General features: G+C 55.9%; 1 protein-coding gene across 9 annotated transcripts; it reads left to right on the forward strand.

The window, feature by feature from the left end:
• Nucleotides 1-1,312: 1,312 nt before the first annotated feature.
• DDR1 (discoidin domain receptor tyrosine kinase 1) lies at nucleotides 1,313-18,857 on the forward strand. Of its 9 annotated transcripts, none has more exons than XM_030928587.1 (19): nucleotides 2,152-2,650; nucleotides 3,259-3,424; nucleotides 7,466-7,592; nucleotides 7,686-7,788; nucleotides 7,981-8,209; nucleotides 9,721-9,868; nucleotides 10,130-10,229; nucleotides 10,751-10,937; nucleotides 11,045-11,291; nucleotides 11,787-11,882; nucleotides 11,991-12,142; nucleotides 13,232-13,397; nucleotides 14,122-14,232; nucleotides 15,334-15,578; nucleotides 15,736-15,863; nucleotides 16,088-16,306; nucleotides 16,780-17,014; nucleotides 17,591-17,740; nucleotides 17,857-18,857. In XM_030928587.1, exons 3-19 carry the CDS (start codon nucleotides 7,508-7,510, stop codon nucleotides 17,995-17,997), a joined length of 2,742 nt encoding a protein of 913 aa, XP_030784447.1. In that variant the 5' UTR covers nucleotides 2,152-2,650; nucleotides 3,259-3,424; nucleotides 7,466-7,507; the 3' UTR covers nucleotides 17,998-18,857. The 9 variants fall into 9 exon arrangements, 8 of the variants coding, with proteins under 8 accessions (XP_010366534.1, XP_030784449.1, XP_030784450.1 ...); XM_030928588.1 differs by having other exon boundaries at nucleotides 2,342-2,501; XM_030928586.1 differs by lacking the exon at nucleotides 2,152-2,650 and adding an exon at nucleotides 2,730-2,866.
• The last annotated feature ends 521 nt before the right edge of the window (nucleotides 18,858-19,378 follow it).

Below are 19,378 nucleotides of genomic sequence, written 5' to 3' on the forward strand. Positions count from 1 at the left end.
GGAATAGAGTTGGGGGCCATGGTGTGGCAAATGGGCTGAGGAGCTAGGGTGTCCCCCAATGGGGGACCATTGTCCAGAAACAGGTTCTATTCTCTCTTTGGGCCTTGTGTCCCTGTCTGTCCTGCAGGTGCCTCTTCCTTTCTCAGCCTTTTATTCTTCTCATCTCCCTGTGTCCCTTAGCTTCACACTTTGCGCCCCGGTCTCCCTCCTCTTTCCTTCCACTCTCTGCTTCACTCTAGCCCCTTCTCTTCCCTTGTCCTTGTTTCTTGTTCCCTTGGTCTGTCTGCCCAGCTCTCAGGCCTCCTCAGTTCCCTGCCTTCCTCTCTTAGGAGTTTGTTCCCAACACTGTTTCCCCACCACGTCCACTTCAGTTCCTTCATCCAGTTCAGCCCTTTTCTTCCCAAACTTCAGTCTCCTCCTCTGAGCCCCTGGGGCTTCCCACCTTTTGCTGTGTGGGCTCTGTCTTCATCCTCCTTTTCCTCTCTCCCGTCTCCTCGGCCTTGACCTCAGTCCATCTCCTGTCTTTCTGGGAGTTCCCTCACCATTGTCCCCATCTGACCATCAGCCTCCTCTCCCTCTTCTGGTCCCTTGCCCCCTTCTTCCCCATCCACAGCTGAGCGGTTTCATCTCCCAGAGATACATCAGCTCGATCTCCTCCTTCACTCCCTGGCCTCAGTTTCCAGTTTGTATTCAGTGGCATCAGGTCTGACTCACACCCAAAACCTTGTCCACTCCTTCACCCTGCCCTACCCGTCGCTTCTCACTCTCCCCAGCTGCTGACCCAGCCTGCTCCCCCAGAGGCAGCTGCCGCTCTCAGAAGGGACTGCAGCTAGTATATGTGTGGGGGCCCATCTGGTCTGTCCTCTCGCTCGCTGGTCGTGCTGGGCTTCCCTCCTGTGGCCAGGTGGTCTGCAGGCCTGAAGCTGCCCTCTCCCCTGTCCTATGTGCCTCTCCTCACATTTTTTCAGCTGTTTCCTGTCCTCTCCTTCCTGGGCAGTAGGCTGCCACTGGCTTGAAGGGGAGGGAAGCCCAGGATGGGAGGGGATGGTAGAAGATCATTTGGGGTTCTGGGGGACACAGGGGGCCTCTGGGGTTCGGAGTGATGCAGGAGATGTGGAATGGGCTCTGGGGACCATGGATGGGTAATCAGGCCCTCTTGGGCTTTGGTGCTGCTCTCTGGGCCCCAGGATGGCTGGGATTTCCCTTTCAGGCCCCTGGGAAGCCCGAGTCCCGCATTCCAGCTGGCTCCAGCTCCCTTTCTGTTGTCACTTGACTCCACTGGGCCCCAGCCTTGCATCCCTCCCACTCCTCCAGCCTGGAGCTGGGGCGAGGTGGGCATCACCAGTAGGAATTTCTCCTGAGGCAGCGAGAAGAAGGGACAAAGGTTTCAGGACTCTCTAGCTCCTTCTGCTCTCCCCAGTGGACCCCTCTGTCTGGCACTGCCATGCCACTTAGCTGGGGTCAGCGTGGGTCTGCGGTGTGGAATGTCCCACCAGGGTATGACAGGCTGTAGCTTGCCTGGCAGGCCTGTCGGGGCTTTCCCAGAGCACAACTCCTGGAAGGAGGGGCTGCATGCTGCCAGGTGAGGTGACTTGGGAAGCCTTGGCCCCACCCCCAGGCTGGCCCCACCCCCAGTCCAGCGTCTCCTGGGCCTAGATTCCCCAGCTGCTGTCTCCGGAGGGGTAGGTGTTCTGGAGGAATCCCTGGGGGCTTGGTGGGACATGGAGGCGGGAAGAAGCTGCTCTCCGAGTGACCCTGAGGCTGTCTGTTAGCAGGTCCCTCAGCCGTTGGAACGTCCTTGGGCTTCTGTACTAGTGCCCATGTGTGCCTCGGCCTTTCCCAAGGGCCAGCTTCGTCCTGGTAGTGCTTTTGTGTACTTGTCTGGTTGGGACTTCGTGTTTCTTTCTTGGGATTGTTGTCTGGGACTGCAAGCAGGGTATGTTTTTATCTACTGTGAGGTTTCTGGGGTGGAGATGTGCAGTGGAGTGAGACCTTCCTGTGACCGTGACATTGTCTAGGTGGTGAGTGGGTGTGGGAGTGTGGAGAGAGGTGAGGGGCTGAGGTAGTGCTGAGCGGGGCGGGTGGGAGAAGCACCTCCCACCACAAGTTGTTCTGTCCCGCTCCATCCTCTGCCCAGCAGCTCTCTCAGTTGCATTGCCTACTCATTGTCACTGTGTCATCTTCCCTGGGTCTCTTGGTCCCCCCTTCCTTTTGACTGTGTGTGATTTTCACTGTGCCTCCATCCTTCTCCTGCTCCTCTTCTTCCTCCTCCCGACCACCCAACTTTGTCCTGGCCTCATTTTTGTCTTCTTCTGGCCAGTGATCAGACCCTTCGGCTCACCAGGGCCAGAGCTGGCTGGACCTGAGGGAGGCTTGTCCTGAGGACTCCTGAGTCCCCCTCCGACTCCACTCCGTTGGGAGCCCAGGGGAATCAGGGCCTGGGCGTCTGGACGCCCAGGTCCCGGAGAAGGCCCTGCAGAGAGAAGAACTGAGAGGAGAAGGTTAGAGAGGAAGGGGTTAGAAGAGAGTGGGCCCGCCCTCAGGGTCTGGGGCCTTCCAGGTTGGGTCGTAGAGGCGGGAGCGCACAGGCTGCGAGAGAGGAGCAAAGGTTGGTGGAGTGAGAAGAGCTGTCTGGGGCCTGGCTGGACAGGTGAGCCCTGAGACCTGAGCCCTGCTCCCTTCTCTGGGCTAACTCCGGCAGCTGGGCTGGGCCTAGCCTGTGGGAACCTGCTTCTTCCTCTGTGCCCTGGGGCTGCTCCCCTTCGCCTCTCCCACCAGGAACCGAGCCCAGAAGTAGGAGGGGCGTCTTCCCCTCGTGGGCCCTGAGCGGGACTGCAGCCGGCCCCCTGGGGCGCCAGCTTTGGAGGTTCTCGTTTTGGGAAGCGGGGGTGGGCTGCGAGTGGGTGGAGGGGGCTGGGCGCGGAGCCGGCCGGGGGCAGCGGCGCGGGCGGTTGGGCGGCCTGGGAGCGCCCTGGCGGGCTCGGCGGGCAGGTTACCTGGGGGAGGCCGGGCCGGGCGCGGGCGCACGGGGTGGGCGTGGCGGGCGCGGGGCCTGGAGCGCGGCGCGGGGCGTGGGAGCCACCGGGACTACTGGGTCCGGGAGGGGGAAGGGAGGGCTGCGAGCCCGAACGCGCGGCGAGAAGGCCGAGGGGAGGGAGCAGAGCGAGGAGCGGGAGGAGGAAGGGAGGGAGCCGAGGCGAGGGGGAGGCGGCGCCTGGGCCCGAGCCGCCCCAGTCCTGGCTCCTCTCCCCGGAACAGGCCCCCGACAGCTGCTCGCGGGAGCCGCCTCCCGACACCCGAGCCCCGCCGGCGCCTCCCGCTCCCGGCTCCTGGCTCCCTCTGCCTCCCCCGCCCCTCGCCCTGCCGCCGAAGAGGCCCTGCTCCCGGGTCGGACGCCTGGGTCTGCCGGGAGGAGCGATGAGAGGTAGGGAGAGCGGCGGGTGGACCCCGCTGGCGGAGGCCTGGGGCTCTTGGGGTGGCGGCGCGCGGCGGCGGCTGCCGGGCGAGGGGCGGGGGAGGCAGGACGTCCCGGGCCGTGCTTGGTCGTCCAGCTCTTCTAAGCCTCCCTGCCCGCCTCCCCGATGCTCTGGCTTACCATCTGAAAACCGAGGGCGGGCGCTGGGGGGAGGTGAAGCCCCTGACCTCCCAGAAAGAGTTTTGAGCCTCCAGCATGGAGGGAAGTCCCCCTTCACTCAGTGTGGAGGTACTGAGCCCCGGGAGGAGATGCTCCTGCGCAGCCCCACTGAGTCAGCTCATCCACTGCCTGGAGAGCAGGGCCTGCCCTCCACCTGGCCAGTCCCTGCGGGCATCTACTGACTGCTAAGCCTTCGCTCAGCCAACACCCAGTTGGTCAGCCTGGTCACAGTCCAGCAAAAAGAGGGACTGACACTGTAACCCACCAGTGACACCACTCTTCCCTGCTGGATGGTCAGTTGGCTCTGGCATGACAGCATGTCATTGCCAGTGAGCGCCATCCTCAGGGTCCCACCCCCCACACCTGGCTCCTGACTGAACATTTCTTCCCAGTACTTCCAGCAGCCAGAGGCTGGCGCCCAAGCTCGCTGGCTGTTGCTGAGGGCCTGTAGGTGTGTCCAGGACTGAGTGGTGTAGTGGAGACAGGTGAAAGGAGAGTGGAAAGGCAGGGAAAGGTTGTTGTCCTTATTGCCACTCTTCCCACCCAGCGCCCACCTGTTCTCTGCCCCCTCGACATCCCTCTGGCTTGGTCACCCGTGTGTGTTAGAGGCTGGGCCCCAGTCCTCTGGGGATCCTGTGCCCAAGGGCCTGGGCGTGTGTGTCTCATGCTGTCTTCTGGTCACAGGAGCGTGTAGTGTCTGTCATTTCATGTTCACAGGTGTCTGAAGTGGCTATTCATTGAGCGATGGGGTTGGACTTGAAGGAATGCTAAGGTGTGGACAGGTTGATGTGTGCATGAGCTTCTGTGTTTGCTGTCTCAGAAACTCTGTGACGGTTGTCAGAGACACTGAGAGGGGGGTGTGTGCATGCCACATTTAGCCTCGCTGTTTACAGCCAGTTCAGTAAGTTTCTGTGTCTCACTGTGTGTGTGTGTGTGTGTGTGTGTATACAGAGCTGTGTGGGTGTTGTCTGAGTGGAACATGGGGGGTTGGGAGAGGAGCGTGAAAGACTTGAGGCAGGGTGGCCTGGCCCTTGGTTTGTCTTTGGTTGTAATGGAGTAGGAGGCGGTGGGATTGGGGAAGGTCTTCTGGGACTGTCCTCTTTTGCTCTCTGTGTCTCTGACTATGGGCTGAAGACCCAGTGGAGAGAGATGAGGTAACTGGGGGTGTTGGAGAATGGAGAGCCCAGATGGCTCTGTGCTTCTCTGTGCTCCTCTGCTTGGCTCTGTGCCCCGTGTTTCTGAGCCTGCTCTATTTACCTCTTGCATTGTGGCTCTCGATCTGTCTCCGCCTGCCTCCTATCCTCTGCCTGCCTTTGTGTCTCTGCCCCGGGCTCCTCTCCTCTCGCCTCTGTGTGGCTCCGATGACTCATCTGGGATAGGCATGAAGGTTACTCAGGGGAACAAGAGCCCCGCTGTTCCAGAGAGAGGTGGGGGTGGAGAGTGGCACCCAGGAATTCTGAGCCAGTCTCCTGGGACTCTGGCAGCCTGCTCCCTAGCGCTGGACCCTAAGGGACCAGGCGTGATGCCTTCTGATTCTAGCCTCTCCTTAATAACTGAGTGGCCCCCACAACTCAGTCATCCCCCTCAGCTGCTGCTTCAGAGCTCTGGGGTCTCAGCTGCCTCTTACATTCCTGCCCTAGTGCATTGTGGGAGCAGCTGAAGGAGGACAAAGGGATGGGGGAGTATCCCCCACTCCTCCTACCTCCTGGGGTGACCTGCCTTCCTTGTCTTTAGACCCGCCCTCATCTCCAAGGCAACTCAGCCTTTCCTCATTCCCTCAGAGGCAGCCACCTTCTGGAAGTGGGGACTGGGGGGACTGGATGTCTGGGTCTCAGGAAGGCAGAACAGGGATAACTGGGCCCAAGATGCCCTGACCCTGATAAGAGGTGGCAGTCGAGTCCCTCAGGACTCTAGGGCCTGGAGACTTCACTGTGGGGCTCTGGGACCAGTACAGGTCAGGACAGCTTTTCCTGCAGCAGGGGAGGGGAGAGTAGTTATTTGGGTTTGTAAGGAGATGCCGTTTAGAATTGTTTTATGTGGGGTAAGCTTCCTGGGCCTGAGGAACAGAGTAGGGATTTTCAAACTTTAATGGGCACAGATCACCTGGGCATTGTGTTAAAATGCAGATTCTGATTCAGCAGGTCAAGGGTGAGCCTGAGATTCTGATTTCTTCCATGCTTCCAGGTATTGCTGATGGTCCAGGGACCACCCTGGGCCTAGAGGGCTCTAGGGGACAGTAAGACTGGAAGGTGCTGGGGTCCCCTCTCCCCTTCTCTTAGAATTCTAGACTCCTATGTGGGAGGGCAGCAGGGTCAGCTGGTCCAGGCTTATCTGATGTTTAATCTATCATATCCTCAACAAGGAATTGCCCAACCTTTTCTGGGACATTACTTTTTTAAAATTCAAAATGAATTTCATATTCTTTTACATATCATATGGTTTTACATAAATGCATTTATGTTATAGGATTTAGAAAAATAGTACAATCAACCTGTCTTTTTTTATTTGCTTTTCTTTTGCCCCATTCATGTTAACTCGTGTTATATTCTATTGTTATATTCTATTATATATTCTTTATCTCTAGACATACACACAGGTATATGTACAAACATGGGTGCTTGTTCTGTTTTCAAAAGGTGGCATAATTTTTTATACTTCTGTAGGTTGCTTTTCATATTCAACAGATACACAAGGAAATTACACTAAGTTAGGAATTTATTGCCTCTGTTACTTTTCATAGCTGCAGAGTAGTCCATAAACCTTATTATTAGTATTTTTTAATTCCAGCCTGTCCCCTGTGGGCATTCATGTATCTTACAGATTTATGTCTCACAAAAGATGCCATAATAAACATCTTTGAGCATCTTCTTTTTTTTCTTTCTTTTTTCTTTTATTTTTCATTTTTTTTTTTTAAAGAGATGGGGTCTTGCTATGTTGACCAGGCTGGTCTCTAACTCCTGGCCTCAAGTGATCCTCCCATCTCAGCCTCCCGAAGTGCTGGGGTTACAGGCATGAGCCACCAGACCCAGCCCTGCACATATGTTCTTTCTTCCTGGTACTTCTGTCTCCCCATTTGGGTAGATCGTTAGGAGAGGGAATGCTGGGTTGAAGAGGATGTGCTTTTTAAATTATAATAGACATTGCTAGATCCCTTTCCTAATAGAGGATAACACTACATTTCTGCCATCGAGCATGGTGCCTCCCTTTTCTTCACCCTCCACCACTTTTATATGTTATAGCCTTAAAAAAATATCTAGTCAATCTGCGTGGTATTTCCCTGAGGCTAGTGAATTTGACCATTAAAAAAAATGTTGGCAATTTGGCTTTGCTTTTCTGTGAAATGACTATTCAAATTCTTTGGCTGTTTCTTTATTGGGTTACTTATATATTTTTTCTTGTCAGTTCCTAAGGGGCCTTAGTTTATTGTAGTTATTAAACCTTTTCCTGTTGTGTGTGTTATAACATTTTTTGCACACTTGTTTATTCTAAGCCATTGTCTATGGGGGTATTTTGCCCATTCTTGATTGCAGAAATGTGGCTTCAGGAAGTTAACGGATCTCTGCCCTAGTTTCTTCATGTGTTAAATATGGATAGTAATAGTATCTACCTTATGAAGTGACTGTGAAGATAAAATTATGGATTCTGTTTAAGGGTTTAGGCCAGTGTCTGGCACAGGGGAAGCATTCTAAAAATACAGCTGATGCTGTTAAACAATGACTGTTGTTGTTGTTTTACTGTTATTATCCCCAAAGTGGCCCATTCTGTCTGTTGCTGTCAGCTATGACTCAGTCCCCTGATTAACTTACCCACCACCCATTTTATCCCCTGCAGAGATGCTGCCCCCACCCCCTTAGGCCCGAGGGATCAGGAGCTATGGGGCCAGGGGCCCTCTCATCTTTACTGCTGCTGCTCTTGGTGGCAAGTGGAGATGCTGACATGAAGGGACATTTTGATCCTGGTGAGGAGACTGAATCATGGGTCCCTGAGGGCCAGGGCTTGGGAGGTAGAGAGTTGGGGGCCTTGACCTGTTACATGCCTGCTTTTTACTCAGCCAAGTGCCGCTATGCCCTGGGCATGCAGGACCGGACCATCCCAGACAGTGACATCTCTGCTTCCAGCTCCTGGTCAGACTCCACTGCCGCCCGCCACAGCAGGTACTTGGCACACCTGACACACCTGCGGCTGCCCCGAGGGGAGCCCCTGGGACCTCTACTTCCCCTCCAACCCCTCTGCCCATGCCAGTGAAAGCCCTGCAGTGTGAGGGGCGAATGAAGTAGGGTTTAAGTACTGGAGATAGAGGCAGACCTGGGGCCAGATGTTCTCTGTGCCCGTCTTCACCCTCTCAGGTTGGAGAGCAGTGACGGGGATGGGGCCTGGTGCCCCGCAGGGTCGGTGTTTCCCAAGGAGGAGGAGTACTTGCAGGTGGATCTACAACGGCTGCACCTGGTGGCTCTGGTGGGCACCCAGGGACGGCATGCTGGGGGCCTGGGCAAGGAGTTCTCCCGGAGCTACCGGCTGCGTTACTCCCGGGATGGTCGCCGCTGGATGGACTGGAAGGACCGCTGGGGTCAGGAGGTGAGGCTGGCAGAGACAGCACCCAGAGGAGGTTGGCTTTCCTCACTTCCAGCTGTACTTTAAACACCACCTATACACTGACGACTCTCCAGTTTATATAATCGCCAGCCCAAGCCTCTCAGCTGAGCTCCAAACAGTATTGCAAACCTGGCTACCTTTTGGACTTCTTCACCTAGATGTCTTTTTTTTTTTTTTTTTTAAAAACAGATGGGGTCTTGCTATGTTGCCCAGGCTGGTCTTGAACTCCTGGGCTCAGCGATCTTCCCACCTTAGCCTCCCAAAGTGCTGGGATTACAAGCATTGTAGCCAGCCACCTAGATGTCTAATAGGCATCTCAAACGAACCTTTAATTTCCCAAGCTGAATTTGATTCCCATTCCCAACCTAAACCTGCTCCTCCCCTGGCATTCTCCAGCTCAGGAAGTGGTATCACCATTGCCTGGTTGCCTAGGCTATAAGCTAAGATGATATCCTTGATTCCTCTTTTTCTCTCATCTCCTTCCAAAGCATCAGCAGCCCAGTGCGTTCTACCTCCATAGTGTTCCTGAGTCCAGTCACTCCTCACCACTCCACCTCTACTGCCCTAGGCCACCCGCCCACCATCTCCAGCTTAGATGAGTGCAGTAGATGCCAAATGGGTCTCCCTGCTTCTGTCCTTTTCTGCCTGGAGCCAAATTTCCACCTGGGGGGCTGCATCAAGTGGACCTTAAAGCATGTAAATCAGATACGTCACACCTAGCTGACACCCCTGTGCTGGCTTTCCATTCTGCCAGAACAAAAGCTGAGCCCCTAGCTGGTGCAGGATGCTCAGCCTGACCTGGTTCCTGCCTGCATCACTTGCTCCTTGCGCCTCCTTGGCCACACTGCCTTTCTTATTGTTGCTGGAACAAGCCAGGGCTCGTTCCCACAGCTTCCGGACGTTTTCTCTGTGCCTGCAAAGCTCCTCCCGCAAATAACCACAGGCTCTCCCTCACTCCATTCAGTTCTCCGCCAGGTGTCACCTCCTCAGAGAGCCTTTTCTGGCCACCCATCGCACCGCTCTGTCCATACACCCTGCCTCTTGTTCTTCACAGCTGTTTCCCTTGCTGGGATTTCAGTCCTGCAAGGGCGGGGAGTGACGTTCACCACTGAGAACATGGCTGGCACAGAGCGGGCACTCACCCACCTTCTGCTGAATGAACAGAGGGAATGGGCTGAAATGAAGGGGAAGCTGAGGCAGGGGTGCAGGGCTGTGAGGATTGAGGAGAATCTGGGCACAATGGGAGGATAGGCTGGGAGACAAATGGAGCCAGACAAGGAGAAGAGGGCAGCTGAGCCTGGAGTCTGAGGACAGAACATCAGAGCTGCAAGAGGGCCAGAGGTCTCAGGCTGCAGATCTTCATTTCACCCATGCCTGGCTGCGCCCCACAGTGCTGTGTGCTCGGTGCCACCCCTCACGGGTCTCTAAGTGGTAGCTGGGAAGTAAGATCTGACCTGGACCCCTTCCCACCCACCCCGTTTCCTGGCCCACAGGTGATCTCAGGCAATGAAGACCCTGAGGGAGTAGTGCTGAAGGACCTTGGGCCCCCCATGGTTGCCCGACTGGTTCGCTTCTACCCCCGGGCTGACCGGGTCATGAGCGTCTGTCTGCGGGTGGAGCTCTATGGCTGCCTCTGGAGGGGTGAGTGGCCCAGCTCCCTGGGAATCTGTTTCCTGAGCAGGGGAGTGCAGGGTGGGGAGTGTGGAGAATGGGCATCCAGGATTCCCTTTCTCCTGCTGGGAAACTGTCACTCTGAGGAGGGGGCTAGCCAGCATTTTCTCCTCCATGCCAATGTGCCAGTGGAGAGATATGAGAAGGGACCAGAAACCTGCCCAGGCCTGATGCAGGGATGGGGGATGGAGCCTTCGTGCCTCTGATCCCCATCCTCTCACCCTGCCCCAGATGGACTCCTGTCTTACACCGCCCCTGTGGGGCAGACAATGTACTTATCTGAGGCTGTGTACCTCAACGACTCCACCTATGATGGACATACCATGGGCGGGTAAGAAAGACCCCTACAGGACGTGGGGTTTGGGGTGGGAGGGAGGACTCTGTGTCTGTGTGTGTGTGTATGTGTGTATGTGTGTGTGTGTGTAGGGGGGATGGTAAGTAGGGTGGGGAGTGAGATGGAAGAATTGAGAAGAGGCATGGGTTAGGTGGGGCCTCAAAGGGTAGGACTTGGGTGACCACTAGCCCATATGACACTGTACAAAAAACGCACCTCTTTGCTAACACACACTGGTTGGAAATTGCTGCAATAAATATGCACGTCACAGATTGAAATGGTGCCCCTCAGAGGTGGTGGTGTGCTGGATGTGACCTGCAAAGTACCTGTGATACAGCTAGGGTAGGGGTGGAGAGAAGAGAAGAGCCAGCTGCATGAGTGTGGGGTGGGGTGGGAATGGGACTAGTGGACGGGAGCCAGACTTGCCAGGCCACTGTGCCGGGGGGTGACGGGGCAGAGTGCCTGGATATCAAGACCCTCTTCCCTTCCAATCTCCTCTTCCTTGGTCCCTTCTCCAGATTGCAGTATGGGGGTCTGGGCCAGCTGGCAGATGGCGTGGTGGGGCTGGATGACTTTAGGAAGAGTCAGGAGCTACGGGTCTGGCCAGGCTATGACTATGTGGGATGGAGCAACCACAGCTTCTCCAGTGGCTACGTGGAGATGGAGTTTGAGTTTGACCGGCTGAGGGCCTTCCAGGCCATGCAGGTGAGTGAGTCCGGCTCTCGAGGAGGGCTCTGAAGCCATGGGTGGTGCCGTTGGGGTGCCCCCAGCACTCTTAGCCTTGACCTTGTGCCCTCTTCCCTTCCCCCCAGGTCCACTGTAACAACATGCACACGCTGGGAGCCCGTCTGCCTGGCGGGGTGGAATGTCGCTTCCGGCGTGGCCCTGCCATGGCCTGGGAGGGGGAGCCTATGCGCCACAACCTGGGGGGCAACCTGGGGGACCCCAGAGCCCGGGCTGTCTCAGTGCCCCTTGGTGGCCGTGTGGCTCGCTTTCTGCAGTGCCGCTTCCTCTTTGCGGGGCCCTGGTTACTCTTCAGCGAAATCTCCTTCATCTCTGGTAAGTCCCTGAAATTGACAACTGATTTCATTCCTAACTGCAGTGTCCCCAAAATATTCATTCCTTGCATCATATCCACCCATCACCCACTGAAACTTCTCAATTAGGGGTACCCCAAATAGCTTGAGCCCCTTTCTGCCTCCTGTTCTCTGCATATCCGTCTTTCCTTTGTAAGCCCCTCGCCCATGACTGTTATTGAGCTAGTATGACAGTATTGGTTGTTAAAATATTGAAATACTTCTGTATTAGTTGAGAAATACCCTCTTCTCTAAGCCTCCAGATAACTGTCCTTCGCTTCCCCACAATCCAGCAACTATAGGGTTAACACCCACCACAGCTGGGGACTTCCAGGACCCTGCTCCCCCAACCCCCACTGGTCAGTGGTTGTCTATTGAGAATCACCCATGCTTCTGCTCCTTTGCACAGCAATCCACTGCCTCCCTTGGGTCTCCTCCTCATTTACCTCCCTCCTTTCTTTTTGTTCCTTCTCCCCAGATGTGGTGAACAATTCCTCTCCGGCACTGGGAGGCACCTTCCCACCAGCCCCCTGGTGGCCACCTGGCCCACCTCCCACCAACTTCAGCAGCTTGGGTGAGCAGTCTTGGGTGGGTGTGTGGACCCTCTGCACCCTTCTCCCTGGGGCTCCCCCTCAGCTAGGGTGGGACCCTCCTATGGTGCTGACCCTGCTGCCTCGGCCAGAGCTGGAGCCCAGAGGCCAGCAGCCCGTGGCCAAGGCCGAGGGGAGCCCGACTGCAATCCTCATCGGCTGCCTGGTGGCCATCATCCTGCTCCTGCTGCTCATCATTGCCCTCATGCTCTGGCGGCTGCACTGGCGCAGGCTCCTCAGCAAGGTGGGCACAGCTGCGGCCTGTGGAATGGTGGGGGGAGGCTAGGCCCCAGCACGAGCCATGGTCCAATGGGGCCTGCAGGGCACAGCCCTCTAGCATTCCAAGAGGAGGGCTTAGTAAAGAGACCACTTACACCATGTCAAAGGGGATGGGGCTCCTAAGGAGGGCTGCTCCCGAGTCCCGGGTCTGCTCAGCAGAGAGGAGGTGGCAAATACCACGACTCAGAGGAGAGAGTCTGTGGAGAGGGTGCCTTGACAGGGGCAGTAGACTTTGGTCCTGGGATGCAGCTGGCCCGTGCCTACCCATCAGGGAGGGCCTGGGAGAATAGATGCCCTGACTTCACTTTCTGCCCCAAATTCCTGCTGGGCTCCTCTCTGGCCAACCCAAACCAGGCCTGTTGGTGCAGTCTACCCTGGTCAGCCTTGGGGCAGAAGCAGGGTGGAGACAGGCGGAGAGTGGGGCTGGAGGGGCAAAGGGAAGATGTCTGGCACACCCCAGGCCATGTCTTCCAGTTGGAGTCCAATGGCAGTAATATACATTAAGGTTGATGGCTGGACACGATTGCTCACACCTGTAATCCTAGCACTTTGGGAGGCCAAGGCAGGAGGATCACCTGAGGTCAAGAGCTCCAGACCAGCCTGGCCAACATAGTGAAATCCCCCATCTCTACTAGAATACAAAATTAGCCAGGCATGGTGGCTCATGCCTGTAATCCCAGTTACTCGGGAGGCTGAGGCATGAATCTCTTGAACCCGGGAGGTGAAGGTTGCAGTAAGCTGAGATCGCGCCATTTCACTTCAGCCTGGGCGACAAGAGCGAAATTCCATCTCCAAAAACAAACAAACAAACAAACAAAAAGGCTGATAGTTATGGACTGGGCAGATGAGGGTTGGAATCTCATTGTGGGACAGGGAAGTTTACCTCCATGCTCTTGAGCTTCAGTTTCTCTTCTTGTTAAAGATGGTGCTGATAGTATCTACAGCTGTAGGGCTCTTGTGAGGGCTGAGGGAGGCAACGCAGGGATGGACACAGCAGAGGGCCAGGCCGTGTGTGCTGAGCAACACGGGTGACGCCTCCCATCCCCATGACAAGGCTGAACGGAGGGTATTGGAAGAGGAGCTGACGGTTCACCTCTCTGTTCCTGGGGACACTATCCTCATCAACAACCGCCCAGGTCCTAGAGAGCCACCCCCATACCAGGAGCCCCGGCCTCGTGGGAATCCGCCCCACTCTGCTCCCTGTGTCCCCAATGGCTCTGGTAAGACTCGCCTTGTTCCAGTCGCACCTCTGTCCTCTCTGCTGTTTTCTTACTGTAACCCTTTCCCATTCTCTTTTTTTCCTGTCTTCCCCAGTTTCCACTTGTTTTCTTCTTTCCATGCCCCTGGTTACTGCCTATATCACTCTTTGTCCCTATCATGTAGTGTCTCTCAAGAGTTCCACATGTATTACCCACAGTCCCCCGTGTTCCTATCCCATCTGTGTCCCACAGACATCTCTCTTTGTTGTACCCTCTCATTGTGTCTCCCTGGCCCCTCTGCTTTGTATTAAGACTCACCATGTTTGTTCCTTCTATCCATCCATCCTCCATCACCCATCCTTCCATAGCCATACACCCTTGCATCCATCCATCAGTCCTCTATCATTTATCCTTCTATATTCATAAATCTATTCATCCATCCATCCACCCACCCATATCCATCATCCATCTATCCATCTATATTCATACATCCACCTATCCATCTATTATCCATCCATCCAACAAAACATGTTTACCATCCACCCATCTATTCATATATCCCATCTGTCCATCCATTCATTATCCAGCCAGCCATCCGTCACTCTGCAGATCCTTGTTTTATCCTGTCTGTCTCTTAATGCAGTCATCCCATCAGCCCTGGTCTTGCCCTATTCAAGGTCTCCCTGTCTGTCTAGCCTTGAGTCTCATCCCTTCCCCGTGTTTCCCCTCCTCCTTCTCCCGACAGCGTTGCTGCTCTCCAATCCAGCCTACCGCCTCCTTCTGGCCACTTACGCCCGTCCCCCTCGAGGCCCGGGCCCCCCCACACCCACCTGGGCCAAACCCACCAACACCCAGGGTAAGCCCCTCTGCCCCTGGGCTCCGCCAGGCTCCCCATACCTCTACTGGGGCAGGGAAAAGCCCTCACACCTTGCACTTCCTCCTCTCCCCACTGTAGCCTCTTCTGCTCTCCTGAGCTCCCAAGGAGGAAGCTCTTGTGACCTTAGCTCATCTCTGCTGCTGCTTGCTCTTTTTAAAGCCCGCCCCCACCTTGAGCTGAAGAGTAGAAAGCTTACTGGTCCCCAGCTCTTTTCCCTCCTCCTCTTCCACACCATCTCTTCGGCATTCCAGAGCTAGACAGGAGGTTGCTGTGGTGGCCCCAGACTATTGTAACTCCTCCTTTATTCTCTGCTCTCTCTAGAGCTGTGAGGAGGAGGGCTCTCATCCCGGCGCTTGCCCTCTCCCCCACATGTGTCCTCTCTCTGCAGTCCCAGAAGTGAAGGCTCACGCCCCGACCCTTTCCGTCTGCCCCTCCTCTCCTCGGTGTTGCCTTCTCATTGTGGCCCCTTCCCCAGGGCTAAGAGGGGACAGCTCTGCTTCCTCTCTTGTCTGTAGACAACTTGTGTTGGGGCTGTGAGCAGCTGTTATCCTCCCTCCTCTCTGTGTGCTTGTCTCTGCTTGTCATTGAGCTTGGTGTGTTGGGTTGAAAGGGCTGGGAGGGCTTGGCCCCAGGAGGAGCCAGGCGGAAGCCACGGGAGAGCAGCTAAGTGAAGGGGAGGGAGCTGTGGTGAACGGGACAAGGGTTTGGAAGGTGGAGGGTGCCTGGATGCTGGGACCATCCTGAGGTGGGAGAATTCCTGGGGAAGAATTCTTCCAGCCAAGATTTATCTCATGGTCTCCTGAGAGACCCTAGGGAGGCCCTAAAGAGTAAGACTTTATGACAGTTTTGCTCAACCATATTCATTGCCTTGAAAACCTCTGGAATAGCTAACTCTCATCCCATACCAGTGTCTTCCTGGTTTGAGGTCGGTGCATGGAATACTGGGAAGATACAGCATAGACCCAGTTTCTCAATCGACTGGGAGACACGGGGCCCTCCGGGAGGCTGAGCTGTGGGGAACTATAGCGCTTGGGCTGTTCCTGATACCTCGTCCTGTCTTCTTTCCCCTCACCCCTGCAGCCTACAGTGGGGACTATATGGAGCCTGAGAAGCCAGGCGCCCCGCTTCTGCCCCCACCTCCCCAGAACAGCGTCCCCCATTATGCCGAGGCTGACATTGTTACCCTGCAGGGCGTCACCGGGGGCAACACCTATGCTGTGCCTGCACTGCCCCCAGGGGCAGTCGGGGATGGGCCCCCCAGAGTGGATTTCCCTCGATCGAGGCTCCGCTTCAAAGAGAAGCTTGGCGAGGGCCAGTTTGGGGAGGTAAGGAGGGTGCCTACCCAGCCATCAGTAGTGTCTGGCCTATTGGGTGCTCTGATGCCATGCCTGCACATTCCCCTGGCCAGGAACCTTAGTCATTTGTGACCATGTTAATCCATTTGACCCTGTGATCGCCTAGCAAACGAACTTCTTTCTCCAGGTGCACCTGTGTGAGGTCGACAGCCCTCAAGATCTGGTCAGTCTTGACTGCCCCCTTAATATGCGTAAGGGACACCCCTTGCTGGTAGCTGTCAAGATCTTACGGCCAGATGCCACCAAGAATGCCAGGTGAGGACCAGGGATGGCATCTGGAAGAAGGAACGGGAGGCCCTGAAGAGTGGGGAGCCACCTAGAGAGAACAATGGCAGAGCTCAACAGAGGGGTGGCGTTTCTGGGAGGGGGTTTGCATGTATGCTGGGGTTGGGGACGCCTGGTCCACCTGAGGAAGGAGGTGGGCAGGGGAAGATGCAGGCCGCCCACGCGGCACTCCTCTTCACCTCCTTGTTCTCCAGGAATGATTTCCTGAAAGAGGTGAAGATCATGTCGAGGCTCAAGGACCCAAACATCATCCGGCTGCTGGGCGTGTGTGTGCAGGACGACCCCCTCTGCATGATTACTGACTACATGGAGAACGGCGACCTCAACCAGTTCCTTAGCGCCCACCAGCTGGAGGACAAGGCAGCTGAGGGGGCCCCTGGGGATGGGCAGGCTGCACAGGGGCCCACCATCAGGTACCTGCTTACCCAGGCCTTGCTGAGAATTCCCCAAGGGGGTCTCCTCCTCTCCCCTTGCTTCAGCCTCAAGGAAAAGAGGGGAGCATGGGGGTAGGAAGGCAGGGAGAGGTTCCAGGAGGGCCTGGGATAAGGAACGTGTGACAAGTTAACCCAGGAACATGGACAGAAAGGCTGGAGGTGACTACGCAAGAGTGGTGAAGGGACTTGGGCCCTGCCATGATGTCCCTTCTGCTTTCTGTCACCCTCACTCCCCTCTGAGTCCAGATTGGGGAGCACAATAAAAGAAGAGCCCCCTGGGGTTGGCTAGGCCTGGAAGATTGAGAGGGAAGTGACCCTTGGCCTCACATGGGCATTCCACCTCCACATGGGGAACTGGAGTGACCGGGCCCGGGGAGTGGGCTCTCTCTCCTCTCCTGGATGGGAATCTGCTGAAGCTGCCCCCAGTGACCTTCTGTCGGTTCCTTTCTCAGCTACCCAATGCTGTTGCATGTGGCAGCCCAGATCGCCTCCGGCATGCGCTATCTGGCCACACTCAACTTTGTACATCGCGACCTGGCCACGCGGAACTGCCTAGTTGGGGAAAATTTCACCATCAAAATCGCAGACTTTGGCATGAGCCGGAACCTCTATGCTGGGGACTATTACCGTGTGCAGGGCCGGGCAGTGCTGCCCATCCGCTGGATGGCCTGGGAGTGCATCCTCATGGTGAGCAGCCCGAGGACAGCCAGGTTGGGGCAGGGCAGGTGGGAAAACACTGGCCGCCACTCACAGCCCTGGTCTCCATCAGTCACGCACTTTCTCTGGGTTGCATTTTACAGAATCTCATCTGTAAAATGAGGTTCTCCTAGCCCAAGGGACTGGGGAAAGCAGGAGCTGCAGTGTGATGGGCAAGAGTCCAGGAGCCAAGAGTGGGTACTGGGGTTGGAGACAGGGTGGCAGACAGCTCAAGAGACAAGGTAGGGGGAGGAAGCTGGAGACAGAAGGGGGTGCGTAGGGAGACTAAGGGTCAGGACCAGAAAGTGGGGGTGGATGGAGAGGAAGGAGTAGCAGAAGGAAGAGGTGGGCCAGGGCCCTGGAGTGAGGACCAGAGCATGGAGAGGAAAGGCAGAACCCGAGGGAGTGGAGTTGAAAAAGGTGGCCAGCGGAGCAGAGTGGAGAGCCTGGCGTCGGGAGGAATCAGGCCTGAGTGGAGCCCAGAGTGGATCTGGGGCTTCCAACAGGAAGAGAGGAGGGTCTATGTTGCCTGATGTCTCTGTTTTTGATGCCTTCTCTGCACCCCAGGGGAAGTTTACGACTGCGAGTGATGTGTGGGCCTTTGGCGTGACCCTGTGGGAGGTGCTGATGCTCTGCAGGGCCCAGCCCTTTGGGCAGCTCACCGATGAGCAGGTCATCGAGAATGCGGGGGAGTTCTTCCGGGACCAGGGCCGGCAGGTCAGAGTGGAGGGGAAGGAAGATGGGTCCAAGGTGGGGGACAGAAGGGGCAGTTGTCATCTTGGAGACTAAAGAATATTTGTTCCCTGCCTCTCATTCACACTGCCACAATGCAGGTGTACCTGTCCCGGCCGCCTGCCTGCCCGCAGGGCCTATATGAGCTGATGCTTCGGTGCTGGAGCCGGGAGTCTGAGCAGCGACCACCCTTTTCCCAGCTGCATCGGTTCCTGGCAGAGGATGCGCTCAACACGGTGTGAATCACGCATCCAGTTGCCCCTCCCTCAGGGAGTGATCCAGGGGAAGCCAGTGACACTAAAACAAGAGGACCCAATGGCACCTCTGCCCTTCCCCTCCCGACAGCCCATCACCTCTAATAGAGGCAGTGAGACTGCAGGTGGGCTGGGCCCACCTAGGGAGCTGATGCCCCTTCTCCCCTTCCTGGACACGCTCTCATGTCCCCTTCCTGTTCTTCCTTCCCAGAAGCCCCTGTCACCCACCCAGCTGGCCCTGTGGATGGGATCGTCTCCAACCTCCTCTAGCCATCCCTTGGGGAAGGGTGGGGGGAAATATAGGATAGACACTGGACATGGCCCATTGGAGCACCTGGGCCCCACTGGACAACACTGATTCCTGGAGAGGTGGCTGCGCCCCCAGCTTCTCTCTCCCTGTCACACACTGGACCCCACTGGCTGAGAATCTGGGGGTGAAGAGGACAAGAAGGAGAGGAAAATGTTCCCTTATGCCTGCTCCGGGATTTGTTCTCAGCTTGGGCTTCTTCCACCTCCATCACCTGAAACACTGGACCTGGGGGTAGCCCCACCCCAGCCCTCAGTCACCCCCACTTCCCACCTGCAGTCTTGTAGCTAGAACTTCTCTAAGCCTGTACGTTTCTGTGGAGCAAATATTGGGATTAGTGGGAAAGAGGGAGCAACGGCCCGTAGCCTTGGGGTTGGACATCTCTAGCGTAGCTGCCACATTGATTTTTCTATAATCACTTGGGGTTTGTACATTTTTGGGGGGAGAGACACAGATTTTTACACTAATATATGGACCTAGCTTGAGGCAATTTTAATCCCCTGCACTAGGCAGGTAATAATAAAGGTTGAGTTTTCCACAACTGTGTGAGTGGGTTCCTTGGTAAATGCCTCCTGCACCTCCCTCTGAACCCACTTCCCCTCTTCCTTTTTTCCTCCCTCTCCCCATTCCATTTCCCATCACCTATTTTGCCCAGTATTGTGTTCTGTTTCTGCATAATCCAGGCTTTTGCCTGTGTGACCTCAGGTGATGCATGAATGTCTGAGTACATGAACCTTCTCAACTCATAGGGGTGCTCTGCTGGAGGCTTGGAAGGAATGCAGTCAGGCCAGGGGTGCTGAACCTTTTTTGTGCCATAAACCCATTTGGCAGTGTGTAGAGGTCTACTGAGTACTCCTCAGGTTTTAAAACCTATAAAATGGGCCAGGTGCGGTGGCTCACCCTTGTAATCCCAGCACTTTGGGAGGCTGAGGTGGGTAGATCACTTGAGTCCAGGAGTTTGAGACCAACCTGGCCAACACAGTAAAACCCCATCTCTACTGAAGATACAAAAATTAGCATGGCGTGGTGGCATGTGCCTGTAATCTCAGCTACTCAGGAGGT

The sequence above is a fragment of the Rhinopithecus roxellana genome, chromosome 4, assembly GCF_007565055.1.
Source record: "Rhinopithecus roxellana isolate Shanxi Qingling chromosome 4, ASM756505v1, whole genome shotgun sequence".
NCBI lineage: Eukaryota > Metazoa > Chordata > Mammalia > Primates > Cercopithecidae > Rhinopithecus > Rhinopithecus roxellana.

Coding starts and splice junctions, on each gene's coding strand:
- DDR1 (XM_030928589.1), top strand. CDS start 7,508: ATGGGGCCAGGGGCCCTCTCATCTTTACTGCTGCTGCTCTTGGTGGCA. Junction 7,593..7,685: donor GAAGGGACATTTTGATCCTG/GTGAGGAGACTG, acceptor CTTTTTACTCAG/CCAAGTGCCGCTATGCCCTG. Junction 11,883..11,990: donor CACCAACTTCAGCAGCTTGG/GTGAGCAGTCTT, acceptor TGCCTCGGCCAG/AGCTGGAGCCCAGAGGCCAG.